Raw genomic sequence first — 25047 nt, 5'->3', positions numbered from 1 at the left:
TATTATTTTTTTTTTTTTGTTCTGAACTGTATTTTGTGAAAATAAATAAATAGAGTTTGTATGTATGTATCTAAATATTTATCTATATATTAATTACCATCAGTCCAAATGCTAATTTAACATTCTTAGTGCCACTATCAGCTTAGTCTCAAAATCAAGCCAATCAGTGAAATTTAATAATTTTAGTTTTAAATATATCAGGTGATAAATTTCTTTCCCCCCAGAGCATTTGCTTCTGACTAATAGTAATGCATTAGCTGCTTAAATATAATTGGTAATAACAATTATATGATTTCAGATGATTAAATATTTAGTATGATCAATGGAAAAGCAAAAAGGCTGATATTGAAGGCAACCAACAGGAATTCCTATTGTGTGTCCTTACTCTGAAAACAAGTTCTATTGTGATAGTTTATTAAGATTCTGACTCATAATAAAATGTTTAATCATTACCATGAATAATTTTTAATTAATAATGAATGGTAACATCCTAGAAGAAGTGTGTAACTAATTATGTTTTCAAACATTTTATAAATTTAATTGATGATAATAATCTGAATTAAAATTTATTTTATTTAAAAAAAATTGTTTTAACAAAACAATTATTCATAAATGTAAAGAAAGAGCTATGTTAAACAATAATTTAAATAAATTCAAAAATAGAAAACACTCAAAAAAATTAATTAAAATCAAAAACTAGATGTCTATTTTGATTGATAAACAGCCATCATTATCGGAATATTAAGGAATTAGTATTAAAAAAACCAAACACTTGAAACAAATGAAGAAAAAGAACAGAACAAAAAATAGTAATAATAAAAAATAATAAAATAAAAATATGTACAAAAAATAAAAGTAACTGTTGACTAAAAAAATGTGAAGCACCATTATAGATGATTCCAGTCGGAAACAAAAAGTTAGCTTAAAAATAGTCAAAATCGTCAAATCCTCTTACTTAGATAGTCCATCACACCTTAATCCATGCTCCTTATGGTTGAATAAGATAAAAATGTATCTTGAGAAAGACAAAAGTAGCATGAACCATCCTGTGTTCATCATCTGATCACAGAAATATTCCCTCTCATTAGCAAAATTTAAAGATGAAGAATAAGTACTAATGTTTTTATGATAAAAAATATTTCTGAAATAATTTTTAATAAATTAAAAATTCTAAAAGTCTAATGGTTATTTGTCCCCTACTTTTATTCAATTATGTAGTTTCTTCAACATAACATAAGTTACTCAACTATCCAATTCTTATTTATTTGGGAATTATTTTTTTAAATTTTGGTTAGTAATAAACTAATTTTGTGATCAGTTACTTTTATTCAATTATGTAGTTTCTTCAACATAACATAAGTTACTCAACTATCTAATTCTTATTTATTTGGGAATTATTTTTTAAAATTTTGGTTAGTAATAAAACTAATTTTGTGATCAGTTTCTAAGTAATGTTTGAACTACAGTGATTTTTCTGGTTTTCTATAATTATAATGAACCAAACTCTCCATTATTCTAGATCCAATATTTATTTCTTTTAGTTTGTTCTACTTATCCCAAATTTCAATTATTTTACAAATCAATTATGCATCATTTTTTGATGGTTTAGCTTCTTACATGTTTCTAACGACAGACATCAATTTCCTACCTGAAGTTGAAGCAACATTAAATTTATTACTTTTTTGCCTTGTTATTATGCAGAGAAAAATATCCAATCTTCTATGTTATTCCGAAGTAAGATTGTTTTGGTGCATTTGCTAAATTTTTCTTTGTTATACACCGTATACAATACTAAAAAAAATAATATGTTGTAAACAGAACTGTAAATAATAATTATAATTTATTAAACAGACTGAATATATGACCGAAACTAAGAAATAAAGGAGAATTTGGCTCGTTATAAATATAGAAGACCAGAGCAATCAGCTGAAGCCCAAACTGGCTAAAAACCATACTTTTGTAAATCAGAAAATCAAATTTCTTGTAAACATCAAGTAAAATAAGTTAAGTAAATCAAGTTAAGTAAGTCAATTATTCAAATTCTTGATAATTCAATAATAGTATTTTGATAAAATTTATTTTATATTTATACGAGTATACATTTTATTCCTTTTTATGTGAATTATTGATAATCATTTACTCATTCTGTAATTAATTATTTTGAACCATAAAATCTGTGTTAAAAAGAACTCATGTATTAATCGGTCCATCAGACCAATGTCATAAATGTTTTTAATAAATTCACTTTATTGTCAGAAGATAAAACAAATTATTTTTCAAAAAAAAAACTGATATTGCAAGAGGTCATAACATTTAATAAATACTGCAAATACTTTAATAAATACTAAATTTAAATGAGTTATCAATGAAATTCATTATGTTAATACAGGATTTAAGAGGTCTTGTCATGTCTATATTCAACTGGGGCATTTATGGCGGTATTGGATTATCATTTCCTGTTGGTCGTTATGTTACAGAAATTAATGCTTGGAATTTGGTAAGTTATTCAACAAAAATATTATTTTTTAACTTAAAATCAACTAGCAAAATTAACTTTAAAAAATTCTTTTTGATTATCGACACATCTCTTTTTATTATGACTTTTTTAATTTCCATGTTACTAAATCAACATTAATGTCATTAATTTGATTAACATGTGATTCCATTAAATAAGTTTTACTTATATAATATTAAACTGCAGAATTATAATACAAAATGAGGTTTTAAGATTTTTTGGGAAACCTACAATATATTGATATTTTAGTATCTTTAGTGACTTTCAGGTAATATTTTATTAGCCATTTGCTGAGCAAGTGAATTAAATGATAAATTGAGATTCTCCAGGATATTTGGAGTAGATTTAATTGTTTGGAATGTATAGGTAGCTTCTTCTCCTGTAAGTGAAGTAACAGTACACATACAGCTGTGTTAAATGAGTATATGACAACTACTGTTATGGGAATCCGGTAAGGAGGAGTAATTCTACCATATTTTGTTATATCAATGGATGATGGATGATATAAACAAGTACTGAAGACTGTAAGGTATGATACAGCAAACTTTGATTAGGTTGTTGTAACATGAGGTCAGTAATGCATATTGAACTGGCTTTTGCTAATTATCTAATTCTTATTAATTCGGAAAATCATCTTTAGGATAATATTATGCTTTGAAATAAGAAAATTAAAAAGAGGATTATGAGAATAAACTGTTCAAAATTAAGACCATCATCATAATTAGGGAATATAAGTTACAGTAAAACAGATGATCAAGCAGGTCAAATTTTTTCAATATTTTTGGGCACTGCATTTGAAAAATACAGAAAATAGCTGAACTTAACTGCCATATACTGGCTACTAATAAGCTATTCAAGCTTTAAAAGAGGATTTACAGGAAAGAGAGAAATAAGCTGGAGAATACAGCTTGCAGTATTTAAATCTACTTCCCTACATTCTTCAGAAGCTACGAATCTTGGGCATTAAGAAACAGAAATGAAAGTAGACATTAAGCAATGGTGATGAAATTTCTAAAAAAAGGAATAATAATAATAAAAAACTTTGACAGATAAATCAGAAATCTCATTACAAGGAAAAACCTGAGCACACGATCTTCCAGGAAAAAGTTGATAATTCACAGCTTATGTGTTTTGCTAGGGCAATTGAGTAGGATGAGTGGAGAAGAGTATCCAAACAAACATGTAGGGAGTAAGAATGGAAGAAAGCAGATTAAAAGTAAGACCTACAACAAGGTGGAAGGACAGGGCAATGAACATAGGGTGGCAGAAGAGAAAGGATTAACTGGAACACAAGCTAAAGCCTGGGGAAGATGACTTTTTTTTGTAAAAAACTCTGCACTCAGAAGAAGAGAAGGAGTAACTAAGTATGAAAACTTTATCTCTCATTTGTGAAGGGACACTAGATGTAGCTGTTACATCCTATGTTCTCCAGATCAGAACGTGTTTTAATTTGCAATCTTACAAGAAGTGTTGGCCAGAGATAGAACCAAAGAACCAATTAAAGATGGTTAAATGCTTGCTGCTTCATGTGGAATGTTGAAAGAACAAGCCACTTATATCAATTAATTCCTCAGTGATATCTCTAAGTCAACATTTTCCATTATTGGATACCAGTTAACAAGTAGTATTTCTTATTAACTATCATGGCCTTTCTTTTTCTGCTTAGCCTCCGGAACCAACATCAGGTATTACTTCAGAGGATGAATGAGAATGATATATATGAATGTAAATGAAGTGTAGTCTTGTACAGTCTCAGGTCAACCATTCATGAGATCTGTGGTAATTAACCACAGATCCCAATGCTGAAAAAAAACACTGGTATCCATAATCTAGTATTCAAATCCACATGAAAGTGCCTTTACTAGGACTTGAACCTTAGCACTCTCAACTTCAAAATCAGCTGATTTGCGATGACGAGTTCACCACTAGATCAACTCGGTGGGTTAACTAACTGTGATGGCCTGCAAACTATGAATGAGAGAGCTACAAAAAACATTATCATTTCATAAATGAGAGATGTAACTACTAGCGGATCTGTTACAAAACAAACTTTTGGATCTGTTAACTGCATTAGATATATCGGAGAACACTGAATTCCTACACAACTAACTCACGCCTATTCAAGTTATCGAACTGCTGTCAGAAACTTAACTATTGCATATATCTCATCTGTATGATTAACCATAACCCACCATTCTTTACCATATCTAACTACCCTAAAATCTATTTTTTCTGGTCATGAGTAAAGTTCTCTAAAAGCTCTGATTCTCAAAAATTACAGTAAAATTTTTAATGAACTTAAAAAATATTAAGTTACTGTAATTAATTTTACTTTTCCCACTTTTATTGGTTACATACCAACAACATCAACTTTTAATATTAAAAAAAGAGGTGATACCAAAATATTCTGCTACTATGCATGAATTCAGTTTTATTATGTGGCTAGTCACACGTACAGTACTGTAGAGTACTTTACAGTACTGTATGTGTGTAGACATATTACATTATAAAACACAAAGTACATAAAAAATATTTTTAATTTTTTAACTTTTATTTTTAATATTTTGACTACATACTTTTATATGTTATAATTTTAATGTTTGAATTAATGTGATCTGAGAAAAAAAAGAAAAGTTTAACTGAAGATGAGGGAAAACCTCAAAAGCGCTATTAAAAAATATTAAGCATAAGATAAGAAGCATTATTAAATTCTGTACTCTTGGTGGTAAACAGTTTTTATACTTTTGTCTTCGAGATATTAGTACAGAGGGAATATGGACAAATACAATAATAAAACAATTGTTTTTGCTAAGTTAATATATATATATATACATAAAACAGTAATACATAAATTAACTCAAACATTGATCCCGTAACCACAATATTCATTTTACTCAATAATTAATAATTATCATTGTAGAATACTACAGATGTTTTTTTTTTTTTTTTTTATACTTATCAACTACAAAACTCAGAACTGTAATTTTTCTGAAATTTTAAAATTTTAACTTTTGTAATGATACATTGAACCAAATTATATAATAAAACATTTTTAAAGAAACTTACTTTAAAATAATATTAGTCATTTTTGTGACCATCCTCAATGCTACTGTTTTCATACTAATGTCAGCTGATGTTAGTACTGGGAGATTTTTTTTTAATTAGGCAGACATGTTTTAATATAAGTTGTTTTTTTGTGTACATATAGCATATTCAAATGTGAAACTTATATATTTATAAGTTTCACATCTGAATATGCTGGGTGGTTTTGTTTGTTTAGATATTTCTAAACAAACAAAACCACCCAACAATACACTAAATTAATAAACACCCGTATGCACACACACACACACATTTCTTTACCACATACTTAATACATGTCGTTTCTAATTCAAAAACCTTCAAAAAGTAACTTTTGAAGAATAATGCCAGTGTATACACCAAGGTTTACATTAAATATTGATGAAATACACCATAAACTCATTTCCACAATTACGGTATCATTAATAAATGTTAGTGGTAAACAAAACTAATAATGATTTCTATTTTAAATTATTCTTATTTTATTTAAAAAATCTGATGTGGACACTACATGACTTCCTTGTACACCTATTAAATTACATATACACACTTTTTGCTACATTTCATTTAAACTTATTTCATTTGAAAGTGAGAGATGATCCACAATTACTAAAATACTAGTTACACAATTGTTAAAATATTAGTTTTTATTAACATCAAATATTTATACAATTAATTCAACAATCTTACCTGAAATATTGGGATACAGTAAAAGTCCCTTTATTACTCTTTTAATAAATGTAAGTCTTGTATCTGTCTAATACTATGTTTTTTAGATTATTATGATGTAACCTACAACAAAATGAAAACAAATTATTTCTAATTCCGAAAGAAAATAACTATAGCGACCTTTTTCTATAAAAGGTTAAATCAGCATAGGGCACCTAAGATCTATATTACTGTTGCTAACAAGGGAAAGGCACAGGCTTAGAGATATTGATTTGAACCATACTGCGTGTGTGAATAGTAGACTGTTTATGTGTTTTCATCATAAAATACCAACATATAATATTCAATTATACTCAAGAAAAATGGCCCTAAAAATTTCCTTAGCATTTTACATTAGTTTATATATTAAGTTTGTTTCATGTCGCTCAGATAGAAATGTGGTATAAGTGAGAACGTGTCAGAACCATAGCCACGCACACATCAGTTCGAATCTGACTTCATACACACATATTTTTTTTAACTTTTTTTTAATTTATATATATTGATTTATTAATAATTATTAACCTCTATTTGTAAAATTTTTTGGATTAAAATGAAAATTACACAAAATTTTTTTTCACTAATAACTTCTGATTTTTTTTTCATATATTTTTTTTGTATTGTTATTACTGAGTTATTAATTATTGTTAAGTTTTTTTTTTTTACCATCAGAGGCTAATGATTATTAATAAATCAATATATTTAAATTAAAATAAAAAAGTTAAAAAAAATATATGCTATGAAGTCAGATTCAAACCGATGTGCCTTCCTCTTATAAGATCCAAATATTTCATTAATTAAAATTTTATTTGGCTATAACTCTGGAACCAATGAAAATAAGTAATCATTGAAAAGCTCTCAATGAGGGCTTATTACTGCAGTTAGGAAAAAGTCCAAAATCCAAATTTCTGATGTATTTTTGGCCCAGTCAATTGCAATCAAAAGGGGAGGTGCACAACTGCATGTTACAACAGTCTTAAATACAAAATTTCAACATTCTATGGCTAATCATTTTTGAGTTATGCAAGACAAATACATACATATGTATGCATGTACAAATGTAATGTCGAAACTTAGTGAAAATGGATTCAGGAATGGCCAAAATGGATATTTCCGTTGAAACAGAAATTAAAACAGAAATTTTTTGCGATTACATTACTTCCTTTACTTTGTACAAGGAAGTAAAAAGGTCTGATATTTTCTGAGTCTATAATGGCAGTATTTAATTGCCAGATTTCATTATTAAGAGTATCTGCTGATGAAAATCTGTAAGTCAATATCAAAGCAATGTTTTTTGGGATATTAAAAATTTCTGTTATAAAGAGGTTTGGTATTCACCAATGGGGTTTCAGTGTTTTAAATGGGATCATTGATATAATGAAAATCAAAATATGATTATTACATTATTACTTTTTTTAGAATAATTAATAAATGTTTTAGGGATGGAGAGTTGCTTATTATGCCAGCGGTATAATTGCTTTAATTATTGGAGTTCTAACCGCCACTTCTCTTAAAGAACCAGTACGTACAGCGATTGGTGAAGAAACAGAGGAAGGTGCTGATGGTACAACTGTACAAAACACACAACAAACTGCACAGAAACAAGAGAGTGCATGGAAAGTTATGTTACAACCAAGATTTATAATGTTATGTATTGCTGCATCTATTCGACATACTGGTATGTAACTGTTACATTTGTAATTGCTTATTATGTGTTAAGTTTCCCTGCTTTGTAATGATTTACAGTAAAAATTCTAATAACAATGAAGAGTACATTTAAACATAAAATTTATCAGTCAACATGCCAAATATTCTACCAGTATACTAGTTTATAACAATTAATTTACTCCTCTTAAATTATATCATATTATGTCCTAAAACTAAAACGGTTATTTAAATAAGATTAAAATCTCTTGTATCAAATTTATTTAAATTACTTATTTTAAATCATCTTCTAAAATAGAACCAACATTAGTTTCTCACTATATTTGTATTTCATTTTTTTACATGCAATTTACCCGTTGCTGTGAAATCTGGCAAGGGTTTTTTTGTTACATATCTTATCTAATGAACAGTGGCAGCTCATAGCTAAAATTAGTGGGTGTGCTGCTCCATAAAATTTTTTTCTGGGCCTTTTCAAGGCCATGGTTAAAGTTTTCTTTAAAATAAAAGAACTGAAAAAAAAAAATCAAATAGAATAGCTGGAAGCAGGATAATAATCTAATTCTACACTTTATCACGTTCAAGAATATGCTACACAGTTTTTAAGCACAACACACGTGGAGTAAAAAAAAAACTACCTTCCACTAGCATGCCAGGGTCGGCACTGCAGGAGTGACAGTGCTCTTTCTCTCTCTCCCTCGCATGCAGCATCCTGTGTGCGCATGTGCAAAACAGCCAAATACCAAGCAGCTGAAACTGTGAAGTGTACAGTTCCATATAAAGATTTCTGTATATTTTTCATAAACTGGGGGTTGGCTACATTAAGCTTAAGGATTATATATTGTACAAGTATAAAGAAAGAATTAAAGAAATAAAGACTCATATTAAATGTTATCGATAATATTAAGTGGAAATAGGGGGTGATACAGTAACACAATTAGCCACTGCTAATGAAGATCTACCAGCAATCATTTATCATTTACCATCAGCATATAAAATAAAAGAATGCATTATTATTAATATGATACCAGAAAGAAGAAACAAGCCCCTGAGGTATTTCAGACACAAAGTTTAACATGTACTTCAAAACTTTAGCTTAACCTGTTCATACTTTTGCCTCAGGTAGATGCTAGGACTTCCTAAACTAGATCAAGAATGTTAAAACCTCTAAAAAGATAAGATTCAAAAGATGTGGAAATGTTGCTGTATAGCTTCACATTCTGTGATTTAGCCTCTTAAACTGATGCCAAATGTGATAAAGGGCATATGATGAAATAAACTGAAAGTACAAGATATCATCAGAATATTCTATGATCAGTCACAAAAAAATAGGACCTTTTTTCTACGGCATTTACACCAAATTCTAGTCAATCATAACCAAATGTAGCTCCATTTTTGTTAACGAGTCCCTTGGTGTTACAACATTCAGTGCAGCTTCACTGTACTGTAAACCGAGAGAGTATATCAGATTGTTAACACTACTATATTAGACCAAACTTGAATGAATATGAACTTAGTAAGGACTGCATACCTATCAGCAAAGATAACAATACAGTTGTCTTTGTAGCCATTCTCTCTATGCTGATTAACATAACCTTAAAATGATATCGATCTTGGCTCAAAAACTGCAGCATACTTATGAAGAAACTTAACCTCAAGAAAGTGCTAAATTATTACTAATCTAGTCACTTATCTTATCTAGTTCTGATTGTTTACAGAATTTCTGATTTATTCTAGATTGCCCATAAAATTTATTTTTTATCCAAAGACTACCAGTAAAAAGCACAAGGCTGTTCTTGGTTACCCTTATCAGACTGATGTTTTCCCAAGGAACTACCACTGAAAAACAAAACTGTTCTTGTTTATTCTAAACAAAACCATTACATCTATTTGCATACCATATTTGATATACTTGATTTCAGTTTCAAACGGGTGGCTATTCATGTTTAATACTGGTTATTTGCCAGTACACAACTGAGTTGGAATATTATTATAGTTACAGTTCAGTATATTACTTCTTGGGCAATACAGTAAGCTACCCTAATTAAATAAAAGCCTTGCAGTCTGTATGTGAGTTGCTCATTTGATCCTCATCTTTTTTTTTTATTCTTGATCTCATCTCCCTTGGATAGGTACCAGTAGAATTGGATCAGCTACCGTACTGGCTTTGTCTACAATGCTAAAGAAGCAGTTTTTTCTTGGTGAAGTTTGAAGAGGTGGTGACTGTTTGTGGGCTTATCTAGTAGTTCTGTTTCCTTTTGAAAGGGTTGCAAAGATGATCCAACTAATGGCCAAAATGTGTACCAGCGAAATTTCAGATACCTAATGTAATAGGATGAACTATATCATTAAAAAAAAATTAAGACATTCTCCTAGAAATTCTGAGTTAAAATAAGACAAAGAAAAGGTACAGGTTATATAAGAAGAAATTTTGAAAACATATTTTTTTAATAATCTGGATATCAGAATATATTACTGGAGTAATTTAGAATATAATACTAACAGTTTAAAATTCATTGAAGAAGCAAAATCTATTTTAATTAATCATAGATAACACAACTATGTGTGTAATTGTACTGTCTACCATTATTTATAGTACAATATATCTATCATAATCATATTAAAAAAATTTACAAAATAAGGTCATAAAAATAGTACTCTCTTATTGCTGGCCCCATCATTATAGTCGAATCAGTAGATGAATTTCAAAAATTTCCTGTTCTGATAGGTTAGCAATCCTCACAATAGAATTCTTTTTATTGCCAATTTACTTAGTGAACTCTAGTGGAAGGTATGTCCTTCATTTAAATATATTTTTTTAGTTTTTGAATGAGTTAGTGTGGCAACTACAGGCAAAGAAGCATGAACATGAATTCATAAATACACTAAATTATTAAGTAATTATTAAACTCTTAAGTAATGCAAAAATTATATGCCACTGATATACAAACACAAGGATTACTATATTATTTATCATTGATAGATTACTATATTATTCTGAGAGAAGAATCTCTGCCAATATTAGGGTGATGATTGTTCTCATCATAAAATTTCATATCTTGTATCAGATGCTGGTGCACGTGTTAAATACTCATGTATTTACTCCAGTAATCATTTACAAGATTTAACATATCTTTTTACTACTGTGGGAATAGTAATAAAGTGATGACTTTATGTGGTATTTTATCATTCCATGATGAAATTTCATTTAAATGCAAACAGTATCTTTTATTTATCACTTTTTTTTTAATAAGAATTTGAAAATATTTTTACTGAGTTGTATTAGCTATTCATTTCTATTTATGTACTTTTTTTATTTATAATAACATTTATAAAACATTATTAGAATATTAAAAGTATTCTATGTAATAATAAATGACAAATTTATAAAAATTATCCATAGTTTTACGGCCACTATTTTCACCAAATATGTTAAAATAGTAACATTTTTTTCTTTCTTGTGTACCCTTTTAGTTGTTATATTAGATAATTATTAAATTCTTGGCCAGTAAGTTGCAATTTAAATTAAAAATCAGTGTAACTTCTTATAAAAAATGACAAAAAGTCTTTGCTACTGTGCCAATGTTGAAATATTACATGTTTGAAGTAATACTGATTTGAATTTAGGTCAAAACAATGATATAAGTCATTGGTTTAACTCCCTGAATCATAAGCCACCTCAGATAACTCTGTTGAAATAATATTCTACGATCTAGGAGGCTAATTAGTTATCAAAAACTATGATCTTAAGTTTATAAATTATCTATTTTTGAACTTAGAGATTAAATTAACTATTAATAAATCAATAATTAAATACAGGAACCTTTAAGACAATAAATTATTTATATATATATATAAAACTAATGATTTCATTAAAATAATAATAATACTAAACAATTACTTTTTCAGGTGGTCTTTGTTTCGCATATAATTGTGATCTTTTCTATCGTGACATATTCCCCCACATCGATCTTGGTGGATGGTTATTCTTTGTCACTTTTGTAATTGGTGGAGTGGGTGTAATTGTCGGTGGTATTGTATCAGACAAAGTTGTTGCAAGAATGGGAATAAAGTCACGAGCTGCTGTACTTGCCATCAGTCAGGTAAGAAAATTTACTAATGTAAAAATGCACTATACCTATAAAAATACCAAAAAAATGTTATAATCATAAAAAAATAATACAGTATTGTATTTTCTAAAAACTTAAACAACTCAATCTTATAGATTTCAACATAGTTTATTCATAGGTCTATCCAGGAGCTATTCATCAGTCCTGAGGGTTGCACAAAGGTCTGAAGTACCCACTTAGTAAAGTCCTATTCTTTTTAATCTAAATCTAACATTTGTTTACATGACACTGCAAGCAGAAGTGTTATATTGTCAACAATGGAAAAACCTCTTGACAGATCTTATACAATAGTCCTAACCAGCTGTCCTATTAATAACAAACTATTGTTACTAGTTACTGACAATGAGTAAGAAAAAAGTGATATATATCACACCTTGACAGTATTAGTATCACAGATCTTATACACAGGGAGAGTTAACACAGTCAATCTTGTCATTACAAATAAATTCCAGCAGTGATTTTGGAACCATGAAGATTTGGAATCCATACATACAGAAGATCTTCTTAAGAATACAAAAAATGCTGGGCTAAGTAATAAAGAGTATACTTTGAGGAGATAAGAAATAGAATTAATTATGTAAGATAGATATTTTTTTATAGGCTTAGGTCCCTCACTTTTCAAACAAATCTCGCATAGTAAAGTAACCTTATTACTCTTCTTCAACAAAATAATATTTATTTTTATTCTATAAAAAGATATAATACTATTTTCTAGAAATGTTTCTCTGCAAATATTTTTCTGTAAACCCCAGAAAATATTGACTGTTTTCAGTTAATGTTAACATGCATCATTTAAACTCCTGAATCAGGAAAATAAAAGATCTGACCGTCTGTAGGAAGTAAAAAGTAATTAACCTATAAAAACAGTATTCAATTACAAAAAATATAGAAATGGAGGGGCATTGAATAGGTCTAGGTTATCTATGAAAATAGGGGCAAAGGATCAGAATATTTTTCAGCATAAATGTAGATTTTTTATTAATATATTTAGTTAATAAGTGAAGTACAATAAGTTACACCCATTTACAACATAAACTCCCTAACAAGTTGAACATCTCTGGTATAGCTTCTTAGAAAATAGAAGGATGTGAAATTATAAAAATGTTTCAGTATCAAAAAAACCAATTTAAAAAATTTAATAAATAAATTTTAATAGATTACCGTAGTTAAACAACTCCAAATTTAGTTTCCATTTTTATGTGACTATTAATAATTTCTTGCTAAATATCATATTAATCACTGCCATTTAAATATTTAAAAAATGGATGAAAAACCTTTATTCTGCAATTCAAGTTTTTAAATTTTTATGGATGCAAACTTTTTTCCATAACACAAAATTTTGTTTAACTTAGTACTTACTTAGCTAATTTAGCTTGGGTTAATCTAAAGGCAAGGACCTGATAATGCATGTATTTTATATTCTATAAAAAAATCCTGGCCCTTTCAAAAATCAATGAAAGGTACTATTATTAGATTAATAACTCATCAATTATTAATAACCGCATACTAAACCCACCCACCAAGTGATTAGATGGAGTGCAATAGATTTTACTTTAAACTGAGTCGAGTAGGGGTATTGGTCGATAATACAATGAACTGTTGAAATATGTACTTTTATAATCAGATATAAATTTAAAAACAATGTTTAAAATGTCTCATTTTCTACATACATGGAAGTACGTTTCCAGTAGATCTTTTGGATCTGTTGTACACTAACTTCAACGGTGGTTATTCATCACTATAATGTTGTCTCAGTGAACATGAATACAAAAATTGTCTACCTGTCAGTAGACAAAGGATCTAAATTAAGTTTCACAATAACTTATAACAAAAATCTTTTAAAAGCATATTTCTGTGTATAATGTTCAGAAAATAATAATTTTTAAATTTGTTTTTAAAAAGGTATAACTATATTTTGTCATACTGATGTTCAATTCATAGGAAATTTAATGTTTTATTTACCTATTGAATTGAAGAAAAAAATATCCTATATCATCTTGGATTTAACAATACAAAGACTTAAGATGATACATCCACAATATTTATTTAACATTAATATTATATTCAAGGAATATCTCGTTTAAATATTATCTAATTTGCTTATTGAGTAAAACAAGATATTTTAAGAAATTTGTTCGTAATGGAAAAATATAGTAAAAGCATTTATAGTGATTCAATATTTCACACCCTACTCATTAAATAAACCTATCCTTATACAGGAACAGAATGAAGAGTAAAAAATTTATAAAAATATACTTCATTACTTTTAAATTTTGAAAAATAATTATTTTGTAACCTGTATATTTAAAAACTCGCTTAACAATTAAAAGCAGATGCTAGAAAGAAGTTTGACTTCCAATAAATAGATACTGAGAAACATTTTTCAATTTGTATTAAATATGTTTAATTTAATTAATACTGAGAACAATTATGGTTAAAATGTCCGACAGAAATACAGGATAGGTTAACCCTAAGAATTCTCCTGAAACTACACTTCTGTCGTACTGCCAGTTATTAATTTACAGTGTTTTAAAGCATTACAAGACTTCATTTATAATATTTGTTAATTACATTTTCTTAATAAGACGAAAGAAATTCTTCATGAACAGTTCCTACTTTGGGAAACCAAAACAGCAATAAACACTGTGTACTACGCCGATAATTATTTATTTAGCCACAAGACGTATATGCTGATTTCCCAGTTACGGTTACTTCATTCTTTTTTTTTAATGGTAAAAATGAGAAATGAATTTTGTAGATTATGAAAAATTTCAAACCTGACTGAGATTCAAACCTAGAATCTTCAAGATGAAGGTTGAAGACTATAGATTCTGAAGTGGAATGGTAAACAACCGAAAAATCTTTTTTCATCTAATAAAAAATGTAATTTAGTTATTTTTTACAAATACTAACCACGTTTGCTGTAGCTATCTCTTTTATTTATTTTCGTATAATGTAAGGCAATGTAAAAACTATTTGGTAAACTGTTTTACATAACTGAAAAATTTATCTAAGATTTGGTTCTTTGCAAGGAGTTGACATGTTACAAACTACTTATAGCAAACACAAAATTCCCTCTAGTCTGAATCTACTGTGGAATGACAATTACTACAATCTATGTTCATGAAAGGAATACTGGACTTCCCTAAAAATATTTTTACCATCGGTATCAATAAATATTACCACTATAATCCTGCATTATTTATTTTTCTTTCTTGTAGAATTAAGTAATATAAAAATACATTATTTTTAAATATTTATTCATTTATTCTGCCACATAGATCATTTTAATAATGTATTTATCGATCTTTAAATGTTATAGAAGTTGTTTGAAATAAATATTTATTGTTATAAGCTTCTTAAATAATTACAGTAAGTCATATAAGTATTTTGTATATTTCAGGATTTTTCATTAAGTTCATCCTATTTTGAAAAATAAATATAAAGAGTTAAATAGAAGCTACTTACAACAGTTTATTGAATAATTCAAATATGCAGTACAACACCTAAATCAAAAGTACTTTACATATGATTTCTATTATAGTACCTCAAATGTAATGTAGTTAGCTTCGTACGTATTTTATCACTAATCACAGTAATTTTTGGCGACTAAAAATTGTCTCGTTAGCTTTATATATTGTTGTCGAGTCGTCATCAGTTTCATCTGAACCGGATTCACTTGCGTCACTGTGGTTACAAAGTACATCGTCTTCAGAACCATCCGATGCAATTGACAAATAGCACTTCAAGAGTGACTTTTTAACTATTTCTGATGGCAAATCATTCTAAGCTTTCGAAATCCATTCTACAATTGTAGCTACTGACGCTCGTTTAATGATTGTATTGTGCACGAATACGATCTTTAAAAGATTTATTAACCCCGACATCCAGTGGTTGTAATTGACTTGTCAGACCTCCAGGAATTACAACTAAACCACATTTTCTATTTGCCAGTTTTGTTTTAATGTTATCAAACAAATAACCACGAAAAGATACTTAACATACCGTTTCGTTTTAGAAGTCCACCCGGTCTACGTTCCCATACACATCCTAACGGATCTTGCATTAGATCGCTCGTCATCCAGGCGTTTTATTGAACTCGAACGATTACACCACCACAGAAACTTTCTTTTGGCACAGTTTTCCTTGTTCCAAATTACATACAGCGATAATTTATTTCCGTCGGCAGTAATACTCAACAGTTACTCTTACTTTCTCATATTCAGTTGTTCTTGCCGTTACTTGTTTTTATCCCTTCTCACTTACGGTGTAATATGGTGGCATAGCAGCTTCATCAGCATTACCAATTTGACTGAGACATTATTGTTTCTTTAATCGTAGATCGATTAAAGAAACAATTGCAGTATCAACGATGGTAATTGATACTGCACTAATTTATGCTCGTAATCTGATGATAACTTCTGGTAAATGGAGGTTCTGTAACGAGATGACAAACATTGCCTTTTCATGGTTTTCTCATACCATTTACGGCTTGTTTTAAATTGAAGACTATTATTCCTGGCAATTTCCCTGGCCTTTAACATCAATCCATCTCTTGTCACTGAAAGAACTTTTGTGCGGAATTCCTTGAAATAGGCCAAAACAGCAGCATCGATTTCCGGATATTTTCCGTGTTTTGGTCCTGAAAAAGATTTCTTCCTTCATTTACACGCAAATAATTTTTGTTTCATACTGCGACACCGACGCACATTCGCTTCGTTTACTGGCGGCACGATTTCCGATCTGTTCAGCGCGTAAAATAACCTTGCGTTTAAAATCTGTGTCGTATGTGAAACGCTTTTCCAAGATGATGAAATGATTAGAAAAACTCAGCAAATAGGTAAAACGGAACGGTTATTAAAATAACGAACCGATTTATAACTACAATATTACACCATACGCCTGTTCAACATCAAATGGCGGTTAGACAGGAAACGTGAAAGAACGTTTGTCATCATGCATAGAGCACATGTACAAATTCCAAAACGATGACTCATCACTAAATTATGATGTCAACAGCGATAAAGGTGTTGAGGTGTAAAGCTATTTGAGATGAGTCATTTTTCTAGAAAATTGTGTGTGTTCTATACACGATGACAAATGTTCTTTCTCATTTTCTGTCTGCTCTCCACTCGATGGTGAACAGACGTACGGATTCAAAATCTTCAGCTTTACACCTGTTAACCATGCGTTTATGTCAAATGGCATTAGATCACCAATTGAAGTCGCACCTGACATTTTGACCCTTTAATCTGTAAAAAAAGTGTCTTAAATTTGAAGCAATACAGTATTTTGTATACTTAAATGTAATATATTTCATGTTAAATTCACACTCATCCTATTGCTATTTGTAGTGGAACTGCATTTTAATAAAATGAAAATAATAATAATCTATAAGTATATTATAAACTTAAAGTTCTTGTTTCAATACTTATGTTTTTCTTAAACTATAGAAAATTATTTGTAATTACAGTTAATTGCTACACCATTTGCTTTTGGAAGTGTTTACATGGGTCCAGTTGGAGCTATGATCACATTAGCTATCTCATATTTGTTTGGTAAGTATTTGTAGTATTATTATTTTTTTTAATAAAATATTTAGTATACTTTAAATACTGACCATTTAGGTTCAAATACCATTAGGATATTTTAAAATCTGTAACATAATGACCATTACCTCCCCATTGACAAAAAAGAATATTCACTATAATATATTTTCTCATGCAAAAAGTGCTATCTAATTAGAGTTTGTACCTTTGTAGGTTGATTGTTACCTACCTCTTCCCTTATTCTTTATTCCTTTTTCCTTGGACAAATACACAAAAGTTGTGGAGCCAGGCCTCCTATTTCTATTCTTAATCAGTCGATCAATAATAACAGAAAGTACGAAGAGTAGTTTGGTATGATGTAAACATCATCAGCTAGATGCGTTGATTGTTTAAGAAATAAAGTGATATACATTATGATCAGCATAGTTGATTAATTTACTGAATATTTTTATTTCCAGTAATCAACAGAAATCAATAAAACAGTATAATGTAAATTATAATAAGGTAAATTGTCCTCTAATATGAGCAAAACCTGTGTTTAAACAAGCACAATAATCTAAATAAACATTGAAAGATATCTAAGTACTGATTTCTTTAAATTCATTAAATTTTATGTTTTGAAAATATAATAGCAAATCTCTGTATATAAATGACAGAGATTTATACATTTTTTTTTAATTTTCAAGTCATTTTGAATATGATAATTAAACAATATTAGAGAAGAACTATCCCATAAAACTGGAAATTGGAATCCAAAACCAGTTCATACATGATGTTAATAATAATGGTCCAGACAAACCTCTGGGAGCAGTATTGCAGTAGGCCTTTATTTTGGATTTTATGGTTTTTATCAATAAAACAGTTTATTCATTTATTTTATGAAATTAGTCAAAAGACCAATACTTTTGGATAATTATATTTTTTGGGTATAATTATATCTTCAAACAAAGTAAAATTTGTTTGAAAATTCTGAAATAAAAATTACAAATGTTTTTTCATTTGTTACAGCTGAAATGTGGTTTGGTATTTTATTTGCTATCCTGGTAGAAATTGTCCCTCTCTCCGTGAGATCCACAACTGTTGGTGTATTTCTTTTTGTAATGAACAACATTGGAGGTAACTTGCCAATTTTACTAGAACCAGTTCGAAAAGAAACCTCATTCCGGCATTCATTAGCCATCTTCTATGCCGGTGCCTACCTTATAAGTAAGTATAATAATTATGTTATTTTAGTTGTTATTTTTTACTTTTACATTCTTGATAATTTATATTATCATACAAAACTATGGGTATAAATATTTAGGCTATTAATGAAACCTATAGTAAGTGAAAGAAAAAAGTTTTTTTAAATGTCAAAACAATGTATAAATAATTACTGATTTTGTGTTTCCTTTTGATTGCATCTTGGTAAAATATCCCCAAATTTCCCATTTACTACAATTTTTGTGTAATTTGGATTCTACGCTATTAACATATCCTAACCTAATGAAACAAGAAACAGGAGTTATCAATTCCATCATGTTTGATGCACCTCACAGTTTCCACTTTGATGTGGAAATCAAAGTGGAACTCTGAATCTACAACATTTTTCTACTTTCTGTATCAGAGCAAAGTTGTACCATACATAACTCTTGAATATCTTATAATAGCTTATGGTATTGTTCATGAAAATAATGTAGTTTAATTAGCCACCAATAGATGATTACTATCAGGAATCATGAACATCATGTTGTTTGGACATCATAGTTGTTTGCATCGTAAACCATAATTTCATAATGAAAGCTGTGAAGGAGGTTTGTATCAAATCCATGTATAAAACATCTTAATTATGATGAACTTTTCTGAAATAGATATTACTCTATTTCTGTTGTGTTTTTTTTATTTATAGTTATCCTTATATTATTGTTAGACAAGACACAGTGGAGCTGCTATATACAAAAAGTATCTTTGATCAACTTTATGACAGGGGTGGTTTTTTAATATTTAAAGGAAGAATATTTTTATTGCAGTATATATTTAAGATGGTCAATACAAAATCGGTAATGTGATCAGAATGGGGATCACTGCTAAGAACTTTACTTAAGATGGGATTGTGTCTACTAATATAATTCTTTAGGAAGTAGATTGTTCTTTTTACCACCCATCTCTTTTTCTTATTCTTCATACCAATTTTTGGTTCTGTGGGTTTAGATATGAGCCTGAGATATCCAAGCTGATGGTGCTAAGACTATTCAGCTATGAACTGATGGGAGAAACTTGCTTACAGATTTATCCAAGAACTCTATTGTTTTATCTGAAAGCAGCTAATGGTTGAAGTGCCTACTGGGTGGAATGGGGCTACCCAAACCTCCAAAAATAAAAATGCAAATATCTATGACATTTTTTTCACAAACACCATTTTTTCTGTTAAAGTTTACTTTTAGATTTCAAATTTTCCTATAGTGTATACTTTCTAGTTAAGCAATTTTGGTTTCTCATTTTTCTACAGCATAATAGGAGTTAAAGAAAGAAAAAAGAATAATTAACTGTTAAATAAATATAAAGGTATTTATTATATCTCTTTCTGATCAATGAAGCAGTAATTTTTTACTAATAAAATATCTATTATGATGATAAAGGTGGAATTAGTGCAGGGCATAAATTGTGCACACTCATAAATACATGTATTTAGAATTAAAAATGAGTACATTGTTCATTAGATTGATTTTATAAATATATTACAAATTTAAGGTAAAAATTTTCTTTAGAGTATTGTAAATTATCTAATTGGCATGTCAGACACATAGGAGAACATAAATAAACACAAGGAAGTCATCTCATGAAAGAATATGTCATTAACAGAGAATAAAAATTTGTTCAAAGGTGTGGATTATTTTCAAATATGGAAGTTTTTAAAAATAATCCTATAAACAAAAATTTGGAAATGAGAAGTAAAAGGAATTTAGTAATTGCAGTCTTAAAAATATTTTACAGTATAATCTCTAGAAAAGTGATATATTGCTTTGAGTTTATTTCACAATGTAGCACTACTATTACTTCTCAGTTAACAATAAGCAAAGCTGTTCATCTTCTTCTAGAAAGAATATAGCATTTATTGGTAACATAATATTATCAAATTTTCTTTGAAAATGTTTTATATTTTTACCACTGGAAACCAACAGTCTACAAAGAGCACTTAAGTATCCATATATCTTATTTTATGAAAATAAAAAATAAAAATAAATAAAAAAACAAACTATACTCAACCCTCAGTGATAGAATTGTGATGCATGCCTACAGGTATTGTAAAAATTATATGATCTTCATAATAAGATCAAATTATATGATCTTCAGTTAGAAATCCTATACTTGTAAACTGACAATTCTTCATTTGATGTAAGTAGATTGATCTTTTTACAGTAATATACTTCTCATTGCTTAAATACAATTAAAATTAAGCAATAAACCCTATTTTCATTAAAATATAGGTTATGGAATTTTACCAACATTTAGTATAATGGGAGTGTGCTGGAGCAGCACAGGTATGCAGTGCCAGCCTTTCTGTGCAGGAGCTTGATAGTTTGAGGCCACTGTATTGTGTTCTAAATAACAATACATCCTGGCCTGAGGATTCACGGATGAAACAAAACAAATACACTTATTACAAGAGCATGGGTTGCAGCCAGCTGTGGAGTCCCAAATAAACAAGAAGCATTAGATATCTGGAGATCTCCAGAATGCTAACAAGTCAATCAATAGGATGTAATGGGAATAAACAGCATTATGACAGAAAGAATGTAATAAAATTTCAAAGAATTATTCAATCACAATTTTGTTGTTGATGAGTCTTTTTTAATTATATCACCAGTCATTTGATTTGTTTGATATTATTCTTTAATACTTTTTGTTGTGTGCTAACCTTTTCAGCTCAACATATTAACCACATTCTACTTAATCAGTTGTCTGTTTTTTATATTCCACTTGTTTTAAATATTTAAACTAAACTGGTTCACTTTCTAAATGCGAAGAATTATTTTGCTTCAGAAGATTTTTTAAACTCCCTTTCACTGACAGTAGCTGATATAAATTGTACAACGTATACCCTGTAATAACCTCTTTCTAAAACAAAACAATCTAAATCTGGTTGTTGTAACATCACCTCACTATAACCTCACCTCGCCTTGTTCATCTCGATAGAGTACTACAAATCTCTCCTTTCGAACTCATTTTAAAAGTCTTCAGATTTTACTCGCTCACCTAATTTTTAACATCTTCTTGTAACATTACATCTCTATAGCCACAATTCTATTCTTCTCTTTTCTGATTTCCTTATTGTTTGTGCTTTGCTACTACAATGTATTATGATCAGTATAGATATTTTTAAGAATGTCTTTCAAATTCGCACATGTCTTTTCATTACACTACACTCTAAAGCCATCAGAATCTTTTTCCATGAAAATTTTCTTTGTTTTGATAATTTGGTTTTGATATAATCCCTTTTTCTTTCATCCTTTCAAATTTTACGACCAAATAAGAAAATTTTATAAATTTTCATATGTTATGTTTTCATAATTGAATACTGTACTCTTTTATTACCCCCCCCCCCCGCTACATTTCCATCACATTTCATTATCTATGTTTTGTTCTTATTTATTAATGTACAATTCTCTCCATAAGTGATAAGCTCATATCATTTAGTAATAAGTCAAAAAGAAGTAATCAGTGAATCTTAATATCTTTATTTTCAGTTCTTTAATTCTTATTCTGCTTCCAAATTTTTACTTCCATCCTGATATTGTGCAGCTATGTAACTTGTGTAGAATGTAAATAACTGTTCTCCTTACATTTCAACTAGATTTCATTAAAATTTCATTCCAATTAATACTACCAAAAACTTGCTCAAGATGTACAGATTTCATGTACGTAACTTATTTTTTTTAAATCTACCTGGTAAGATAAAACTGAGAACAAATTAGCCTGCATGCTCATTATAACCATGTTATGTCTTCATGAAACCAAACTTATACACCTTCCACTTTAAGTTTATTTATCTATAAACTATCCTAAATTATATTTATTTCTTTCAGTTTTCTTTGAACATATAACTTTTTAAAACATACTTCTACAGCCTTGTAAGTATACAGAATTATTTGTATCGCCTACACAACCCATCTGTCTTTTTAGGAAAAGTCACCTTCTACCAATTTAAAAAAAAAAACTATTTTAAGAATCAGTCCTAACAATTTTCAAGTTAATTACAATACTTTTCTATTTTTTACTTTTCAGGTTCTGTTTTATTTGCAATCACGACACTGTTAATGGGGAAAACCAAGAAAGAGTCACCAAAGCCAACAAACGGTCAAGCTATGCAAGGTATTGAAAACGGAGGATTTACTTCATTAGAACAAATAAACAGGCCCCAGACAGCCAACAACAGAACAATTGAAAGTCATCATCTTTAAATGACTCATGCTGGAGCAACTTTTTTAAAATTATTTGTGTTATGTATAATAATTTTTATTGTGATACTTTTTTTTTATAATGTGTAAATAATTTTATTTAATATTATTGATTTATTATTTCTTTGTAGTATTGTAGTGTACCATTTTTTTGTAGAAATCATTGCGATTATGTTCTAGATATTGAACCATTAATGTAATGCAGTTTATAAAATAGTTATTATTGCATCCTAGTGTTGTATACAAACAGTATTTAAGTACTAAAAGAATAAGTTTTCCTTTTTAATAATTTCTTTTTCTTAATTTACAATTGAATTCATGCAGTTCTTTTAATTTTCGTGTACGAGTATATTATTTTTTTAAAACTAAAATCACTGTTATTTTAATAAACCAGTCACAATTGGTTTATTATTACAATAATAATAATAATGAATAAAAAATAATCTTAACCTATATTAGTAAATTAAAAATGTTGGAATCAAGTTCAGTTATATATACTTAAAAAAAACAATAGAAAAAACAAATGTTTCATAATAAATATACATTTTTTTAAAATGTCATAATACTTATTACTTATTTTTTTAAATCAATCAAATTAACTTTTCAACTTTTGTGCTTTATAGTATCAAACAAAATGTACAACTCAAATTAGATGGGATTAATGACTGAATTGAACACATGTATCTACATTTTTTATTGCACTACATTAATCTGAGTTGATGTACATGCATTTTTTACTTTCAAATTCTTTAGACATGCATATTCTCATAATGGATATGTTATAACTCGATTCATATTTATTTGATAATGAAGGGAGATAATATTAAAGATTTTTTTTAAATTTTAAAAATATATCAAATATATCTCTATTTGAGATATATTTGATCTTCAAATAAACATTTTTAATAGTGTTGAGAAAGAATTGTGTACTGTGTTGTGATGCATTGCCAGTAAAAAATATTCATCACTACCTTATAAAACCACTGTACCATGGTTTTATTGTCATTCTGAAAAAAAAATTCATTAAAAAACAATTTACCACTAGGTTGTTTATTGGATAGATAATTAATATTTTTTAATAAAATATAATAGCCTATTTGTCTAGCAGTCTACGTAAATTAACATTATATAATTCTTTCATGAGACTTTCTTAACGCTACTAAATTTTTTTTATTTGAAGATCAAATAAAGTTCAAATAAAGAAAACAGGATTTTATAACAGATTATTTTTTTTGATGTTTTCAAGCAGAGAATATGTATTAATTATGATTTATTTTAATAAAAACATTAAGAACTTTGTCAAATAATGAAATTGAAGAATTCTATTAACAATGACATTATCATGAAAAATTAATTTTATTGGTGTAATCAATTTTCTATTACACACACACACATATATATATATATATATATATATATATATATATATATATTTATTTAGTTTTTTAAATTTATAAATGAGAATTATAAATTAGAATATAATCTCATTCTACAAGCTCAATTATTCATAATGTACATTTCTTTCAATAAGTATTTTTAAAAACTTGTTCAGCTACCTAAATAATTTAATTTAAAATGAAGTGTATTTATTGTCTACTTATTACTAGTAAATTTTTTTTATCTACCCACAAATAATCTTCTTGTAATTTCGATAAAAATGAGATTAGCTTATCATAGAAAACTTCAGAAATTGTTTGAATTCTATATATTGTAAATTAAAAAGAAAAATTATACCATTAAGGGAAATAATTATTTTTTTCAGTACTTGCTTGTTATGTAATTAAATATTGTGTATAATTTCCATAAAATCTCTCTGTCGCTGGATATGTGTGTATGTGTGTGTCTGTGTGTATGTATATAGAACCACGTTTGAGTATGTGTATAGGTGTACAAAAGGGTAGATTGAAGACATGGCATATATTCTGTAATTGAGTATATGTGTTTAATTATTGTATAAAACTTTC

General features: G+C 28.2%; 1 protein-coding gene across 2 annotated transcripts in view; it reads left to right on the top strand.

Moving 5' to 3' along the window:
- The window catches only part of LOC142323567 (hexuronate transporter), a 246739-nt gene extending 222580 nt beyond the window's left edge, over positions 1-24159 (top strand). For both annotated transcript variants that reach the window (XM_075363372.1, XM_075363370.1), the window contains exons 6-11: positions 2390-2497; positions 7745-7982; positions 11876-12069; positions 17570-17654; positions 18654-18851; positions 22911-24159. In XM_075363372.1, the coding sequence (XP_075219487.1) occupies positions 2390-2497; positions 7745-7982; positions 11876-12069; positions 17570-17654; positions 18654-18851; positions 22911-23086 (999 nt within the window). In that variant the 3' untranslated portion in view covers positions 23087-24159. The remainder of the gene's footprint in view (positions 1-2389; positions 2498-7744; positions 7983-11875; positions 12070-17569; positions 17655-18653; positions 18852-22910) is intronic.
- Positions 24160-25047: the final 888 nt, after the last annotated feature.

The sequence above is a fragment of the Lycorma delicatula genome, chromosome 4 (genome assembly GCF_047948215.1).
Source record: "Lycorma delicatula isolate Av1 chromosome 4, ASM4794821v1, whole genome shotgun sequence".
NCBI classification, from domain to species: Eukaryota; Metazoa; Arthropoda; class Insecta; order Hemiptera; family Fulgoridae; genus Lycorma; species Lycorma delicatula.
This window is presented reverse-complemented; position numbering and strand designations above follow the sequence as displayed.